Source organism: Protopterus annectens, chromosome 11.part0 (genome assembly GCF_019279795.1).
Source record: "Protopterus annectens isolate FY-2018-M chromosome 11.part0, PAN1.0, whole genome shotgun sequence".
In the NCBI taxonomy this organism is placed as follows: domain Eukaryota; kingdom Metazoa; phylum Chordata; order Ceratodontiformes; family Protopteridae; genus Protopterus; species Protopterus annectens.
This window is the reverse complement of record NC_056745.1, coordinates 717,139,442-717,156,941: the sequence shown is the minus strand read 5'-3', so window position 1 is coordinate 717,156,941 and position 17,500 is coordinate 717,139,442. Positions and strand designations below refer to the sequence as shown.

Below are 17,500 nucleotides of genomic sequence, written 5' to 3'. Positions count from 1 at the left end.
CCAATAATGCTAAGGAGTGTCAGGAAACAGAGTAACACTGTTTGATATCTTATTTTGCATTGCATTTTCTATTACGTTCCCCCTATATATTTGCATCAGCATCTCAAACGTTCTCATTTCCTGCCAGGTTAACATTTCAAATCCAGATAAAGTTATGCTAACCACACCTATAATGTTTCAGTCCACTTAAGGTAAATTGCTTACCTTCCAGGAAGTAACAGTTTCAGACTAGTAAGTGTATGTGTACACACAGTTACATGTACATTAGTAAGTGTATGTGTGACTGTGTGTGTGTGTGTGTTTATGAACACTTGTATATGTACATGTGCAAGTGCGCGCACGCCCGTGTGTGTGTGTGTGTGTGTGTGTGTGTGTGTGTGTGTGTGTGTGTGTGTGTGTGTGTGTGTGTGTGTGTGTGTGTGTGTGTGTGTGTGTGTGTGTGTGTGTGTGTGTGTGTATATGTGTGTGTATGTGTGCGCGTGTCTGAAAACAGCTCCATCTTCAAAACCTTTGTTGCATCTCTACCAAAAAACAATTTCAAGTTCAGTACACCTTTTGACTGGTACATTTTCTTACTTCCATATTACTCAAACTCTTGGACTAAGAATTCTGGATGAAGCCAAAAATAATGAGGGGGACAAAGACCACAAATCAGGGACAGATTTAACTTAAAAAGTTGCTAAAATAACAGATTTTGTATTAACATGCATGAGAAATATGAAGTCTGCAACGCTAGCATCTATTATTATTTAGATACTGCAGTCTTCAAATATTTGCCAGAAAAAACATAAACTTTATGAAGGACATACCAAAATATGAAGTAGAAATCTAAATATTCTATAAAATTCTGGACAGTTGGAGACAAGCCCCAGATCTCAGATAAATTGCTTCATGCAGCCACAGAAATAGAACCTATAGACTAGGACTTCCATATGAATGCAGCAGATGTTTTAATGAAGAGTGGGTCAAAATATTCATTCCAGATTACCAGCTGTACAGTTTTTAGTCCCATGGGATTTATCTGGAAAAATATGTGGAAACTGTACTTCAGTAAATCACAAGAAAAATATTGCACAAAAAGTGGATCGAGCTGAGGAGTGAAACAGTAAAGCAACTTCTTACCTCCTTTATCTTTGCAGCACTGAAAGCTGGGGTTAGCATACTTCTGACATGTTTCCATCTCTCATTCCGTAAAAACAAAATACTTTCACTCATGGGTTCGGTAACCATTCTTACATGCTACAAAATCAAAATATAGAGAAAATGTTTTTAATATCAATATCAAATTTAAGCAGCAGACAAACCTCATGCTGTTGAATGATTTATGGATGTCAAAGAGAAGGCAACTTATGTGAAACTTCCTAAGGACAAGCATGTTCTTCAATCTGGGACTTTAAACAATTTTAAGCTTGCATAGTCTCATTAACAATGTGAATAATAATTTATTTCAAAACAGGAAAGCATGCCTAGGTCACAAAACAGGTTAGATTATTTTATGCTAATTTCTTTTTTTTGCAGCAGCAGCATTTTAGAAAAGAAACATCCTTGTCAACAGTAAACAGTCATGTCTTTATCATACTTTGGTTAAAACACAGAATATTGTCTACATCTGAAAAAAATTTGTGGGAAATCTTTACTCAGATTTTCAAAGTTTATTTCTGAACTTCATCTCCACAAGAGAGCAAGACTGCACTCACTGCAAACCATGCTTATTTTTCCCCTTTTTCTTTCCTAGTACTTCCTATAGTCACTGTTATCTTAGCTAGCATACCTTTAATCCCTTTTCAGCTGCGCGTGATTCTTTAATCTTGGCTGCTTAACTTAGGCCACACATGCATAGCAAAGAGAACCTCTCACATCTGTGAGACACAGCACTGGAAAATATGAATTGAGTGGTGAGATAAAGAGTTGTGCTACCACGCCCATCAGATTTGCTTTCATACTGCTCAACACAGGAGAGTAACATAGACCACTTACTGTAAATATGAGACTCTGGTACGTGCTCTGGGCCAAACAAAGACCTGGCCTCATAGGAAATCATTGTGATCTCTCAATAATTTCCGTTGTTTCGTATGTTTTAGTCTTTCACTAAAAGCACTAACCTGCATACATATATTACGCAGTCTATTCAAGCAAAAGTCAGAAGTAAATCGCTCAGTAAGATCTTTGTATGCAGCATCAGCCTTGTTCCGTAAGTCTATCTCTAAAGGCTGAAAATACTGTATGAGTAATTTCATATAACTGAAGCCTAAACCAATATTTAAATCTTGCCATTGTTTCAGCAAGGTGGGGTGGCTATCCCCATAGGTAGGCATGCAGAAGACCCGCATGCCTCTAGGGACCACCCGAAAATGCAGGCAAGCTTCTAAATGTAACCTTTGCCAGACATAATGTTGCAGTTTATACAAATCATCCTCAAAAGTTTTAGACAATGTGGAAAACTCACTTAAATTCTCACCATTATTCAAAGGTGTAGCAGTATCGTTCGTATTAACAAAGTGCAGAGTCAGTAAAGGGTTCCCATCCTGGTGTAATAGCCCATTCCACATGGCAGAGGTATCCCTTGTCTCCAGACGATAACATAACTCAATATCCACTGATTCCATCGTGTGCAAGGAGCTGTAACAAATAGTAACCAGGGCAAATCCAAGTGAAAGGAAACAGCTCCAATGCTGAAAAGACGCCCGTCACAAAAACAGGAGATCAAGGTATAAGCAAAAACAGAGGTCTAACCACGAGCAAAGTACACATCCAAGAATCCGTTGTAAAATAGTAGACCAAAATATTTATTTCATAAAAACATGAAGATGAGCGCTTTCGCGTAGTGTAATCTACGCTTCATCAGATAACAATGTATACAAAACTCTTCCCTTAAATACAAAACTAGGCAGGAAAGTCTGGTTAATTATCTAACAATCAATAAAAATGGGACACCTAAAAATATTAATTGAATCAACATCGATTTAGAGTCTTACAGGTTGTTACTCTGAACTCGAGGGGTGGTGATAATGTTAATAGGTTGGCTAAAGCAGAGTTGAATTGGATATTGAGACTTGGTACACATTTGTCACCAGGTCTCAATAATTACATTTCTATAAAACCTTTACTTGAATATAGGAGAGTTTAATAGTGGATATTATTAACTTCTTTTTTATGATCGCCCAGTAAATAGCTTTAGGAGTTTATAGCATTTATAATATTGTTATTAAGAGTTACATTACTCTATTTCATTTTCTTTTATTTTATTTAATCTAGATTTCATTATTTAGTCTTATGCAGACTTTTTGTACATGTATTTTATGAATTTTCATGCACGCGTTTAATATTGCATTAGTTTGTGTCATATGTTTTTTTCATATAGCGCATGTGCATTACATTGAAGAAATGATTTTATAGGTGGCTATTGTTATGCACATGTTTGGTTCATACAAATTTTAGCTTCTAGTTCATGCTTTAGAATGTAGCTGATTTATTGTTCTTTATTTTTATTCTCAGAGAAGGAGCTTATAGAGCGTTTGTATTATAACAAAGTTAATACTGGGTCTTAAGAAGTTGTTTTGTATGTTTTGGGTTTGTCCAATGGTGCATATGTGCACTTATATATACCTTGATGTTCAGCTGAGGTATTTAAAGTATATAACTATTTTACTGTTCTATTTTTAGCGACAGGGGTTATCCTGCATAATGCATTTTTATTGATTGTTAGATAATTAACTAGACTTTCCCGCCTAGTTTTGTATTTAAGGGAAGAGTTTTGTATACATTGTTATCTGATGAAGCGTAGATTACACTATGCGAAAGCGCTCATCTTCATGTTTTTATGAAATAAATATTTTGGTCTACTATTTAAAAAATGTAAGAGTGGTTTAAATATATAGAACAGGCATCTTTTGAGTCTATTCCTTTCCTGTGTGGAACTTAATGGCCAGGATGGGGAAACTGGCTGCACACAGTGTGGCAGGTACATAAATGCTGCGCTAAGTTGTCTGAAATAAGCATCAGGGGCATTGGAAGAATTTACTGCCAAAGATGTCAGCAAAAAAAAAAAAGTGAACAGGCACACACTGTATCCTTCATCTATTCTAGTCTACACACTCCAGATTGTTAACCATTGCTCATACCTCTAGTTTTTTTTGTCTAGCTGTAAGTATGCACAGCACTTTTTGTATACCCTAATCTATTTTCTTCAGCATGATGTCCAGATGAAGCATGCATCACTCTGCTGTTGTGAAACACCTATCACTCACATATATAACACATTTACAACAACTGGAATATTTCCATCGATCTAAAACACCCCTGGGATACAAATTTAAAACTTTCATTTGGTTGCTACTCCTAATGTAGACAGTAAGCCAGATGGTGATTTTGTGTCCTTACAACTTTCAAGTTGAGGTGCTGAAAAATAAAAATAAAGTAAGATTCTGATCTTTCCATCTTAAAATTGTAGCAAGTTGCTTGATGCAACTTATCTATAGTCTTGACCTCCCAAAAAGGCAGTATTTATTTCTGTACAACATTCAGAACTGCACAACAGATAACAAAGCATCTCCTGATCATGCCCTTACCACTTTGTGCCCAGGGAGACTGCCCCCTTCGACCCACCCTACCTACACCTCTGAATTTGCAGGAAACAAAACAACACCTTGAAAAACTTGACTCTTTTCTCAATGCTGATTAAGGGAGTTTGTATTATTTATTAACATGTGACAACATGCAGCTTTTCAGGATTGCATATACCCTGAGATTTAGAAAATTTCCCACACTGCAGTAGCCAAATTTGCATGAAAAGCAGCCATACACTTGGTGAGGGTAATTAGGAGACAGATTTAGCTCAATCACTGAAGGCCTTGAAATTTCAGTGGATGCAATTCAGGCTAAACATGGTGAAGCCATTAGAAACATAAAAAGTTCATGTGAATAAACCTTATTGCCAGAGCTGTTGACCTCAGTGAAATCCAGGAGATCATGGAAAATTTACAGGGTTGCTACCACAGTATTAAACAGACATAAGAAGAGGCTATTCTTGCTGTCAGTAGTCAGTGTTGACCTCAGTGCCTCAGAGTTATCTGCCCATGCCTAGCATACAATACCCTCCATAATACAGAAATAGTGAACTGATGCCATATGGATCCAGACATCATGCCGAAGCTGATTGAGATGTTACCCTCATATGTATGTTTGTGGCTCATTTGGAGTACCCATCCCTGTGAACAAGAATGTATGAATGGTTTTGAGAATTCTGGTTACAGAGACCTTTCAACAACCAATGGAGGACACGGTGGTTGCATACTGTATACTGGGTTCTACTCCATCAACTGCCAAGTTGCCTGTAATGTATGGAGCATAATATGCAATGTGTCAGCAGGTCAGCTTGGCAGTACTTACTACTCACATCTGGAAATGCAACTTACACCAGAGGTTTATGAGGGCCAAGTTCATACAGTAATATCGTACTGGTGTTGCCAAGTATGCTTTGAATGCATGAGGGCTAATGACAACAATTAGAAACTCATTGATCATGGCAGAGAATGCATACAATACCACCCTGTTAGGGACCTGAATTATTGTCAAACGTGTTACAGGTCTGCATCTACTGTCTAGACATCGCTGCTGATGCACTGAAGTATGACCTTGGCATATGCAGCAAAATCTTTGGAATGTATGCAATATCACATGCCCTGTTGCAGTGCAAATAGGGGTCTACTTTGATTCACTGAAAACTCATTTCACTGAATTTCAAAACACCCACACCAGATGGCTGAAAGCTGAAATCACTGAAAACTCATTTCACTGAATCACATTTCACTGAATGTAAGCACTGTTGGGCAAATAAAATGTACATGCTCTTTTCCCCACTGTAGTGTGATCATGGTGTTAGTATATATAGTTGGGGGGGTGGGGGGTGAAGGCCGTAGCCCCCCACCTACTTTGGGTTTTATATTGTTAGCTTTCAGCGAAATGAGATTCATGAATAGAAAAGCAAAGTAGGTGGGGGCTATGCCTCTAACACCCCCCAATGTGGGGGTCTGTCCCCCCACCCCCTAACTAAATATACTAACTCCATGATCGCACTACACTGGGAAAAAGGGCATATCCATTTTATTTGCTCAGCAGTACTTACATTCAGTGAAATGAGTTTTCAGTTATTCCAGCTTTCAGCAATTTTTTGAGGGTGAATTAAAAGTCACTGAAATGAGTTTTCAGTGAATCAAAGTAGACCCGCAAACAGATACAGCAGAGGAATTACACTCTGGAGGACATTCAAGAGACAGCTGTGGAGAAAGCATCTGATAAGGAGGCTATGGATAAGCTGTCAGCAGATGTTGGCTATGCAAGACAGAGGTGGGTGCAGTTTGCCATGACACTGACTAAGTGGCAGCATCTGGTTCATAATTATGAGACTGAATAAGCATAACATATAATGGTAAACATGATGCATGCAGTACCACACCCATGCCTTGCTTTCTATGCATGGACTAGCCAAACTGTGCATCACACACAACATACCCATGTAATTAGACTACTGAGAGGAAGTGCCCAATTGTCATTATAGGCACAAGTGAAAGGGACAACAGTGACAGGTGTCAACTACAGGCATTTTTTTTGGGGGGGAGGGGCGTTGTGGATGGCCAAAGTGATAGGTGTAAACAACAGAAGTTGTGTTTGTGGGGTTGTGGGTGTAGGCTAATGCATGTGACTGTGTGAGGAGTGAATGAATAAGTCTGGAGAGTTGGTTAGAACTGAGGGAAGGGGTGTCTCCAATATATTGTGGCTGTGTGGTGGTGAGTGATGAATGGATGCTGTTCCACCTGACAAGGCAGCATGATGCTGGTTCATTTTGGAGTACTATACGGCACCAGTAGGAGATCTATACATTGACCATAGATGTCAATGGCCACAGGAGCACACTCTTCTGGGAGAGTAATTGGCAGGAACCGCAGTACTCATAGATGAGCACTGCATGATCGCAAATGACAGAATGTGGTATGGGTAGTCTCAACCCAAGCACCTTATATGCATCAACATTTTATTTATCCTTTGTTTACAAGGTTAATCCCACTAGGCTAGTAACCTCTTTTCAGGGGACAGCCAAGGTGGCATTTATACTATTAGGGGAAATTTGGCCAGGGCATCAGGGAACTTCCCCTACTCTTGGTAGTCGGAGAAAGGATTTGTGTGTTACACATCCTGACTTCCTGTTTCCTGTCCAGGCATGGAGGCAACCAGGAGGAACAGGAAGAAAATATGGCTGATTCAGCTTTGGCTGAAAATGAAGTAAAGGTTGATGAAAATATAGCTGAAATGGTAGAATCGCTACCAGAAGTTTTTTCTGATGCTGTGGGTGCAGAACAAACAGTGAAAGTGGAAGAAAAGGAGATTGTAGCTATAACAGAGATGGAGTCAGAGGAAAACTTTCAGAGGAGATTGTTTGAAGGAGACACAGTTACCTCTGAGAAATGCATAATTACAACCCTCCAATCGGGAGGGTTGCGGAATGATTATTTAGAAGATATGGTAAACTGAAGTGAACCAGAAAGTGGAGCAGCAATTTCATGGAGTGATGTCATGGAGAAAAATAGAAGAAGAAAAAGGAAAAGAAGAGACTGTGCCAGAAAAAGTTCATGAGAAAAAAACTTATCCACAAACTGTGGGAGAAGGAACAAAGAAGAAAGAAGAAATAAAATAAACAAAAAAGAAGTATACAGTACGTGTGAGGTGTAAAAAAGAAAAAAGTTTGGACAGGTATAAGGTTTGGGACTCTGTCATAGTACCTCTGAGTGTCAAAGCAAAAGAGGTAAGAGCATTCATTTTAATTATTAAATAGACTTTTTGTGACTTGATATTTGAGACTGGGCAAGCCATGGCAAATTTACTGGGTGCATATGAACAAAAGATAAATATTTATCCATAGTCAGAGTATGTCGTGTAAGCTTTTTACAGACAAACAAAAAAGAATAATAATCCATTTAGAACTGAAGTTGAAGCAAAAGAACTGAAAGATCATTTATTTGTTAACTATATGTAAAGAAGTTATGGACACTACAAAAGAATATGATGAAAAAGGACTATGGATTGGAGAATGGGATTGTGGAGTAATACTGAAAATGGAAAATGATAATGTTATGCATGCACCTAGTATTATTATATTCATCGTAATAGGGGTTTTGCGAAATACAGGGGTCAACCAAAAATGTGTTATTTTTGTGGAAAGAATATCATTTAATCAATGAATGTGACAAAAAAGATGTTATTTATGCGTTAAAACAGGGCATAATGCAAAAAAATGTGATTTAAAGTGCAAAAAATACTGGTCATTCATGGCTAGAAAGTGAAATGAATGTGCAAGGAAATGAAAATGAAGTTATACAGGATAAACAGATAGTAGAATGTGTTATACAAGAAAATGTACAGAAATATGTAACTGATAAAGAGGCTATACATGAAGATAAAGAAAACAGCAAGGAGAAAGAAACAGAGGAGACAAGTGAGAAAGAAGTGGATTGGTGCACAGCAAGAAATAAAAAGAAACTGATAGGGAAAAAAGTTAAAGAAAGGAAAAGCAAATTCAAAAACATAATGCTTAGAGAAAATGAGAAAGGAAAGGGATTAACATTTTATTATCCTAACTTTTTAAAATCTGAAAATATTAGCTTTAAATGTGAACAGTATGAAAAATCTTAAAATGAGAATACGTATATTACAATGGTATAGTGCAGTAGATGCACACATTATTGTTTTAGAAGATATCAGATTATTAACAGAAGAAGAAAGAACACAAACTGAAAAACTTTGGAATGGTGTGGTAGTTTGGAACATAGGGGAAAGAAACATGCTCGGGCATATCTATATTATGTCAAGAAAGAAATAAAATATTAGATGTAACCACAGTGGAATTAGGCCGAACAATGGTAATAAATGTGAGCTAGAAAAAAATATGTGTACAGAATTATAGCTTTATATGCATTTGTAACAAAAAGTCAAGAGAAATGATGTTTAAAAATACTGAATATGTTTGTGTAAATATGGACATTATAGTGGTGGGTGATTTTAATTGTAATTTAAGGAAAAATAAGAGCAATTGTGATGTTAAAATGGCTAAAGAAATTATGAGAAGTGGAAAGTTAAGTGTATGGGAGAATAACCACTGGACTTATAAAAGGAATGAAATTAGGAAAGAAACTGATTATTTTTTAATATCTGATAGTTTAAAAGTTATAGAAAAAAATAATTAAGTATGCTGGATTTTCAGATCATGTGGCAATATGTGTAAAAGTACAGGAAAATGAATATATAAGAATAGGAAAAGGAATAAAGAGAATTAATGAAACTGAATTAGATTTAGAAGAGAAAAAAGAACTTGTGGAATTATGGAAAAGTCATATGTTTATGAGAACTGGATTGTTTGGTGGCTTAATTTTAAAGAAAAATATAAAAAAGTATTTTTAGAATGTATAAGGAAGAAAAGAAGAAAAGAAAAAGAAAGATATAAGATATTAATTCAAGAAATATTTAAAGAATTATTAGAGAAGGAAAAATTATTTTTATGAAACAGAAAGAGAAATATAAGAAATGAATCAAATTAAAATTAACAACTCATTATATAAGCAAAAATATTGTTTACAAGGAAAGAAAAGAGGTAGCACCATATTTGAATACAATAATAAAAGAAGGAGAAATAATAAGAGAATTAAAAATAAGGAAGGTAAGCAAATAAGACAGTAAGAAGGAATATACAACATAATTAAAGAATGCTGTTGTTGTGTCTAACCCTGGTTAGGGGTCGCCACAGCGGAACTCCGGTCCGCTAATGTTTGGTAGTGGATTTTTACATGCCGAGTTACCAGCCCTGACGCACAACCTGCAATGAAGACACACCCATTCACGCATGCCTCCACACAGAAGACGCTCTAGCTGAGAATCGAACGCGACAACGTCTTGCTGTGAGGCGACAATGCTACAGCAGCACCACTACAACATAATTAAAGAATATGTATTGGAATTGTTTGCTAAGAGAGAGAAAAAAACATAGAACAAATTTATAAAGGTGAAACATTAAATAAGGAAGATAATGAGTATTTAGAACAAAAAATAACCATGAAAGAACTGAATGAAATTTTAAAAGATATTAACATGAATTCTGCAAAAGGAGTGGATGGATTTGAATATGGTATGTATAAAGAAATGAAAGAGTGGCAAAAAATCATTTTTATAGCAGTTATAAATGACTGATTAGAAACTGGAATTAAAGAGAAAGAGATATGTCCAGGAGTTATAAAATTTATATTTAAAAAAGGGAATAAAGAGGATATAAATAATGGAGATCTATAACATTGAATAATACAGATTATATATTTTTTATGAGAATAATAAGAAAAAGGTTGCAGAAAAAAATGGATAGAATATATGACCAAAATGTATTTGGAAGAAAAGGAAAAGGAAGTCAAGAGTTATTATGGATAATAAGAGAAATAACTGATGTTATAAACAAAAATGTAGAAGCAAAGGTTATGGTAGGGGATATAAGTAAAGCTTATGATAATATTCAATATAAATCATTATGGGGAATGCTTATGATAATATTCAATATTGCAGGCATATAATGTAAGAGAAAAATATTACAAGTAATAAAATCTGTTTATAAAATGAACTATGTAAAACTAAATGGAAATGGCTGGACTGGGGAAGAAATGAAAATAGAATGTAGAATAAAGCAGGGCTTCCCAGCTAGTAGTGTAATTTTCTCATTAGTTATGAATGCAATAGTGAAGGAAATTAATAAAATGTGAAGAAGTGCTGGATTTATTTATTTATTTATTTTTATTTATTTACATTTGTTGACCGGGAGTGTCCGACTGGATGTAGGTCCATTTTCAGCGGAGGCCTGGGGAGAAAAGCTCCACAGTTAAAATAAACATACAGTAGTTACATTGGATTACATAGCAATTACTTACAACATATTTACAGATGAAGAACATAGTACATCAGTAGACAACTAGAATCTTTATCTGTGAAGTACATAACAGACATTAACAAATGTTACAATAAGAAGTTCCTGCTGTATAAAAAGTACTAGGCTTATGAGCATCTGAGCTTGCTATAATCAAGGTAGTTAGTGGAGTGGAAAGAAAGGTAGTGGTTGGATGGGGTGGGTGATATTAGAGTGGGAGTTGCAAGGGCATAGCCAGCATGTTTTTAGGTGCGCTTTAAGTAAAGTTTTGAAGTGGGTGCATGATGGTATGGAGGTAATTGTGGGTGGAAGGGAGTTCCATAATTTGGCTATGGTGCAAGAGAATAGTGCTTCACCAGCAGTGTTATTGGCTTTAGTGATCTGAAAGTGATTTTTGTTTCTGGATCTTAGTGGTCTGGTGGTGCGTTAGGGTTGGAGTAGATTCTGGAGAGATGGGACATTTAGAGGATGGTTTACTAGTTTGTGGGCGAGTGAGAGTTCATACCACTGAAGGAGGTGAGGGAGTTCAAGCCAGCCCAGTTCAGCAAGTGAGACAGTGGTGACTACGGTAGGATGTCCCTGTGGTGAATTCGGTGATTTTGTTGTAGCAGGTCTCTAGCTTGTTTAGATCACATTGCCTTAGGTTGGTATATATTGGAGAGGCATAAAGTAGGGTGGAGATAAGGTGGGAATTTGCTATTGAAATCTTTGCTGCTTTGGTGAGAAGTTGCTTATTTCTGTATAATGCTCCTAGTTTTTTGTGGACTTTTTTTATGGTCATGGATATGTGAATGTCAAATTTTAGTTTATTGTCTATTTCCACTCCTAGCAATTTGGTGTGTTCAGTTGGGTATATAGTGGTGTTGTCTTTTGCTGTGATGTTAAAGTGAGAGTTGTTTTGAGTATGTTTGGTGAGTTGGAAGATGAGTAGTTTAGTTTTGTTTGGGTTGAGTATTAATTGGGCATCGGATAACCAAGTTTCAACAGAGGAAAAGGCTTCCTGTGTGACTTTTTGCAGTTTGGGTAGGGACTGGGCTGAGCAGATGATGGTTGAGTCATCTGCATATTGTATGAGTGTGCCATGTTTGGTGGCAGAGGCTAGATTATTGGTGTAAACAGAGAAGAGTAGGGGTCCAAGGATGGATCCTCGGGGAACCTCTATGGAGACGGAGAGATATGTCATTCTACCATACAATGGATTGTTGGCGGTCAGACAGGTAACCCTGAAACCAGTTGGTGACTGATTGAGAGAAGGATAGGTTATTGAGTACAGAGATAAGTTGTTTGTGTAGGACCATGTCAAATGCTTTAGATAGGTCTAGGAAAGTAGCAGAGGAGAGATAGCCATTGTTTTTATGCTGAAGGATAGTGTTAGTAAAGGAGAGTAAGGCAGTGGTGGTGCTATGGTTTGGTCGGAAACCATGCTGAGTACTGGAAAGGAGGTTGTTAGTAAGGAGGTAGTCTGAGACCTCAGAGTGTATGCATCTCTCTAGTATTTTGGAGAGTGGAGACAGAATAGCTATGGGGCAGTAATTGGTTAGTTCTGTGGAGGGTCCGCCTTTGTGGAGGGGAATTATATGTGATACTTTCCACAGTGTGGGATCGTAACTTTCTGACAGAGATCAGTTAATCAAGATGGATACTGGGTAGGCCAGAGCATCAGCTGCGATTTGTAGGTATTCACTTGGAACGTTGTCTGCTGCTAATTTGGTGGGTTTAAGTTTAGTTAAGAGGTTTTTTTTTATGTTGGAGGTAGGTACAGGAGAAAAAGAGAAGGCAGTGAGGAGATTGCTAGTTGAAGGTGTGGGTTGGAGGGGAGGGGGGTTATGTTGTTTAGCTAGTGATAGTATGGTTTGGGTGAAGTGTGTGTTGAATGAGGTAGCAATATTTTCTGAGGAGTGAGGGATGTTAGGAGGAGGGGTACTGACTTTACCTGGGTGGAGGATGGAGTTTATGGAGGACCAGAATTGTTTGGGGCTATGTTGTGAGGAGTCTAGGGCAGACTGGTAGTATTGGAATTTGTCCTGTTTTATTAGCTTTTTGACTCTATTGCATAGTTCTAGGAATTCTGTCTAGTTGAGTGGGTTTTAGTTTTGCGCTAGTGCTCTCAGGCTTTATCTCAGTTTTTCATTTCTGACTTAGTGGTTTTCTGTAGCCATGGGGAGGGTTGTGCTTTGGTTCTGGAAATTAATGGTAATTAAGGATGCTCAGGAAGGTAGTATTAAAAAATTCAACTGCGTCATTAAGACTGAGGTACTTTAGACTTTAGACGATGCCAGTTACATTCTTTGAGGGATGAGATGAATGTGAGTGGGTTAAAGTTTAGTTTTTTACATATTTGACAGTAGATGACAGGTTTAGCTTGGTATAAGTATTTTTTGAGTAGGAATGTTGGGGAGTGATCACTGAGGCTATCTGATAAGCAGCCTGTTATATACGACTCGGGGCTCTTACCGACTAGTATCCAATCCAGGGTAGTGTGCTTGCTGGAGGTTTTATTTATCCTGGTTGGCTACTGGACTAGTTGGGTGAAGCCATGAAGGTTTACATGATGGGTTGGGATGGTTGCCAGAACAGGATTGCCAGTCAATATTGAAATTACCTAAAATGATAGTTTCTTGGGGGAGATGGTGGGTAGATCAGCTGAGGAGGTTTTCTAGTGGAGGGATGTTTTGGCCAGGTGGGAAATAGCATCCAATTATGTTGATGGTTTTGTTTTGGTTTATTTTGAGGTTGGTATATATTATTTCTTCATTGCCTATTTGTGGAGCTGATGATTTTAAGATCTGGATGTTTAGATGCTGTTTAAATATTATAGCTACACCGCCTCCTTTCTTGTTTGGCCGGTCTACTCTTAGTATGCCGTAACCTGTAGGGAGTATTTGCTCACTGGTAATGTGAGGTTTTAGCCAGGTTTCTGTCAGGATGACTATATCTGGTATATAATGATGAAAGTACAACTGCCAATAATGTATAATTATGTGGATGATATTGTATTAATTTTTAAAAATAAAGTATGGATGGAAAAAGTAAATGAAAGTAAATGAAAAATTAAATATAATTAAAAAAATGGTTTAAGTATAAATAACGAGAAAACTAAAGGATTTTGTTTTGAAGGTATGATAGGAGGTGTTGAAGTCAATGAAAAATGTATAGATATATTAGGAATATCATTTGGAAATAACGAAAACAAACAACAACAATGGGATAATATACTCAAAGAAGTAAAGGGTATGACTAATTTTTGGAAATCATATACATTTTCATATAGAAAAAAAGTACACTTGTTGAACACCATGGCAACAGGAAAAAATACTTATTTTGCTAACATCTATATGATTCCTATTAAGTAGGAAAAGGAATGAATGATGATTATATTCTCTTTTATACAGGGTTCTAGACTGAATCCAGTCAAAAGAGGGATTCTGTATATGAAAGAAGAGCTAGGACGTTTGGGTTTAATAAGCCCAATAATACATGTAACATCTTTAATTTTATATAAGGTATTAAAAGGAATTATGAAGGAAAATAAAAACTTGATAGAAATTATACTATATTATAAATACAAAAAACAGTGGGAAGGAATGAAAGTTTAAAAAATGAAGTAAAAGCATTGCGAATGAAAAAAATGAAAGAGTACCAAAACAAAATTGTTTTATGAAAAATAAAAAAAGAATATATGTGAGAAAAACAGAAAGGAATGGTACTTAAGTATTATGAAAGCATTTTATTGTATTGACCCATGGAAAGATTTAGAAATAGATAAGAAAAAAAGCCATAATGATGAGATATAATAAGTATAAAAAGATTAAAGAGTGTAATACTTTTTATGGAGATTGTCTATTACAAAATTGTCAGTTAAGGCAAATATGCCACAGAAAAATAAGCAAGATAGAATATGCAATAAATGTGGAGAGTTTGAGACTACTGAGTATGTGTTTTTGAAATGTGAAAGAGTTAATTTGTGGAAATAAATATGTAAAGATAATAGAGTGAAATGTTTGTTAAGACTTGAACAAATAAATATGGACATAATATAATTTGGTTATTATGGTGCATGTAAACAGGAAGATTTGAAGAAAATGGATAGAGTAATATTTTATGCTTCATGGACTATATGGAACGAGAGACTAGATGAAATTATACACAATGGAAAATGGACTCTGACAAAGATTTGGGAAAAATAATGTTTTGGTTGTGGATAAAAGAGTGGGAGAAATGCTTAAATTGAAGTTTATAATGTATGGAGATTTGTAAATAGATGTAAATAATGTAAATATGTAAATAATATGTAATGTATATATCAATAAAAAACCCTACTCTGCAGTTGTAAGTAGTATGGTAATGCGATCATGGACTTCCTGCTTCTATTGCAAATGGAGTAGTGACTCAGAGAAGCAGAGAGAGAGAGAGAGAGAGAGAGAGAAGAATAGAGACACAGGAGGTTTGCTGTGCTAGTGGCACTCTTATGAAGGCAGTTGAGCCTTCAGTTGTTAAGGATGGGGTGACAGAAATTATCAGGGGAGAGGAGAAGGCAGACAAGCCTTCTAATTTGGAGTTGTGCTGTGGCAAGCTGGAAGAGAAGGCAGTTAACCCTTCTGATGAGTTCTCAGATATTATGGCAGCACAGGAGGGAGAGGAGGAGGTTGTCAAGTCGTTTTGCATTAACAATGCCAAGTACGGGAATATAAGGGAGGAAAAGCCAGTTAAGCCTTTTGCTGACTCAGAGGATTTGTTTCAAGAAGAGAAGAGTAAGAGTCTGGAAATGGATGTGTCATTACAATCCTCCAATCAGGGGTGGGGGTTGCAGGATGACATAATGGATATGCTTAATACTAGTGAACATGAAAATGGGAGAGAAACTTCATGGAGTGAATTATAGACAAAATAGAAGTTGAAGAAATGAAGAAAAGATTATATGCAGAAATGGTGAGAAGAAAGGAAAGAAAAGAAATAAAAGAAAAGAAAAGAAATGAAAAGAAAAAAAGGAAAAGAAAAAGGAAGATACAATTAATACAGCAACACGGATGAAAAACTTTACTGTTAGAATTTTCAGTAAAGAAGAGTAATAAGTAAGAGCTTTTATTCATATTAATAAGGAAACTTTCTGAGATATATTTCAAACTGGTTACATGATGGAACATTTCTAGGAGAGTATGAAAAAAGAAACACTGTCATCTATGGCACAGGTGCATATTTAAAGCATTTGTAGAAAAACTAAGAAAAAATGCATATTCAGTTTAGAACAGATGTGGGGAAAAGAGACTTTGAAAAGACAAAGTAAAATGTGTAAAGATATTATGGACATTTCTATAGTTTTTAATAATAGAGATTTATGGACAGTGGGATGGGATTGTAATGTGGCATTGAAAACGGAGAATGAAAATATTTTGCATATCCCTAGTATTCTAAATGTCAAAAGAGACAAACTTGCTGTGAAATACAGAGGACTGTGGTCTGTAAAGAAAGTACAGATTTTGTAGAAAGCGAATCAAACATTAACCAAAGAGCAAGCACATATGCACACAAAACAATAAACAGAGGGCGATGATACAAATAAAGATGGAGAAAATAAAGAAGAATCTAATAAAGAAAAAGAAACAGAGGAAGGTTCTGAAATAAATGATAATGAACATGTAAAATGGAATACGGTAAAGGAAAAGAAAAAAATGATTGATTAAAGGGTGACAGAGAGGAAAAGAAAAATTATATGAACCAATACAAAAACAAACAGAAAATGGAAGGGTTTATAGAGTAGAAATGATTTAGTAAGAATACTTAAAAAGAAAGAAAAGAACAATTGTAGAATAGTAGCCATAAATATAAATATTATGAAAAGCTTGGTTATAAATTAGGTATTTTGTAATGATGCTACAGACTTGATACAGGTATATTTGTTTTAGAAGTCAAAAGATTTGTAAATGAAGATGAAAGAGTACATACATAAGGATTATGGGGAGACAGTGTAATTAGGAATTTGGGAAGAGAAACTTGTGCAAGTATATGCAATTTATGCCCACAGACAGTTAAAATATTAGATGTGACTTTAGTTATAATGGGTAAATTAACAATTTCAGATGTAAGATGGAAACAACAGGTGTTTGGTGCAAGTACAGAAAGAGAAAACATGTTTAAAAAATTGGATTATATAGTAATAAACATGGATATTATAACTGTAGGGGATTTTAATTCTGATTTGTGAAGAAAGAAAGGAAAGAGTGAGGATATTAAGAAAATGTTAGAGGTAATTAGATGTGGCAAATGTAGTATATGGAGATGAAATAGATGGACTTATATTAGAGGGGAAGAGAAAACAGAAATAGATTATTTTTTGATATCTTCAGGGATAGAGACAACAAAAGAAGGTGTAATGGGAACATGGCTTTCAGACCATGTTGCCATTTTGTTAGAGATTAAACATAAAAAATATAATATATAAAAATAAGAAAAAGAACAAAGAGAAGTAATGAAAACATGGGATATAAAAGGAAAAATGATAGTAAGGGAACTCTGGAATGATCACATCGGTATGAATTACTTCTATAAAAG

General features: G+C 35.8%; 1 protein-coding gene across 4 annotated transcripts in view; it reads right to left on the bottom strand.

Moving 5' to 3' along the window:
- TBXAS1 (thromboxane A synthase 1) overlaps window positions 1–17,500 on the bottom strand; it is a 2,652,798-nt gene that overhangs the window by 1,010,241 nt on the left and 1,625,057 nt on the right. For all 4 annotated transcript variants that reach the window (XM_044088177.1, XM_044088179.1, XM_044088178.1 and 1 more), the window contains one exon: window positions 1,123–1,239. In XM_044088177.1, coding sequence (XP_043944112.1) covers window positions 1,123–1,239 — 117 coding nt within the window. The remainder of the gene's footprint in view (window positions 1–1,122; window positions 1,240–17,500) is intronic.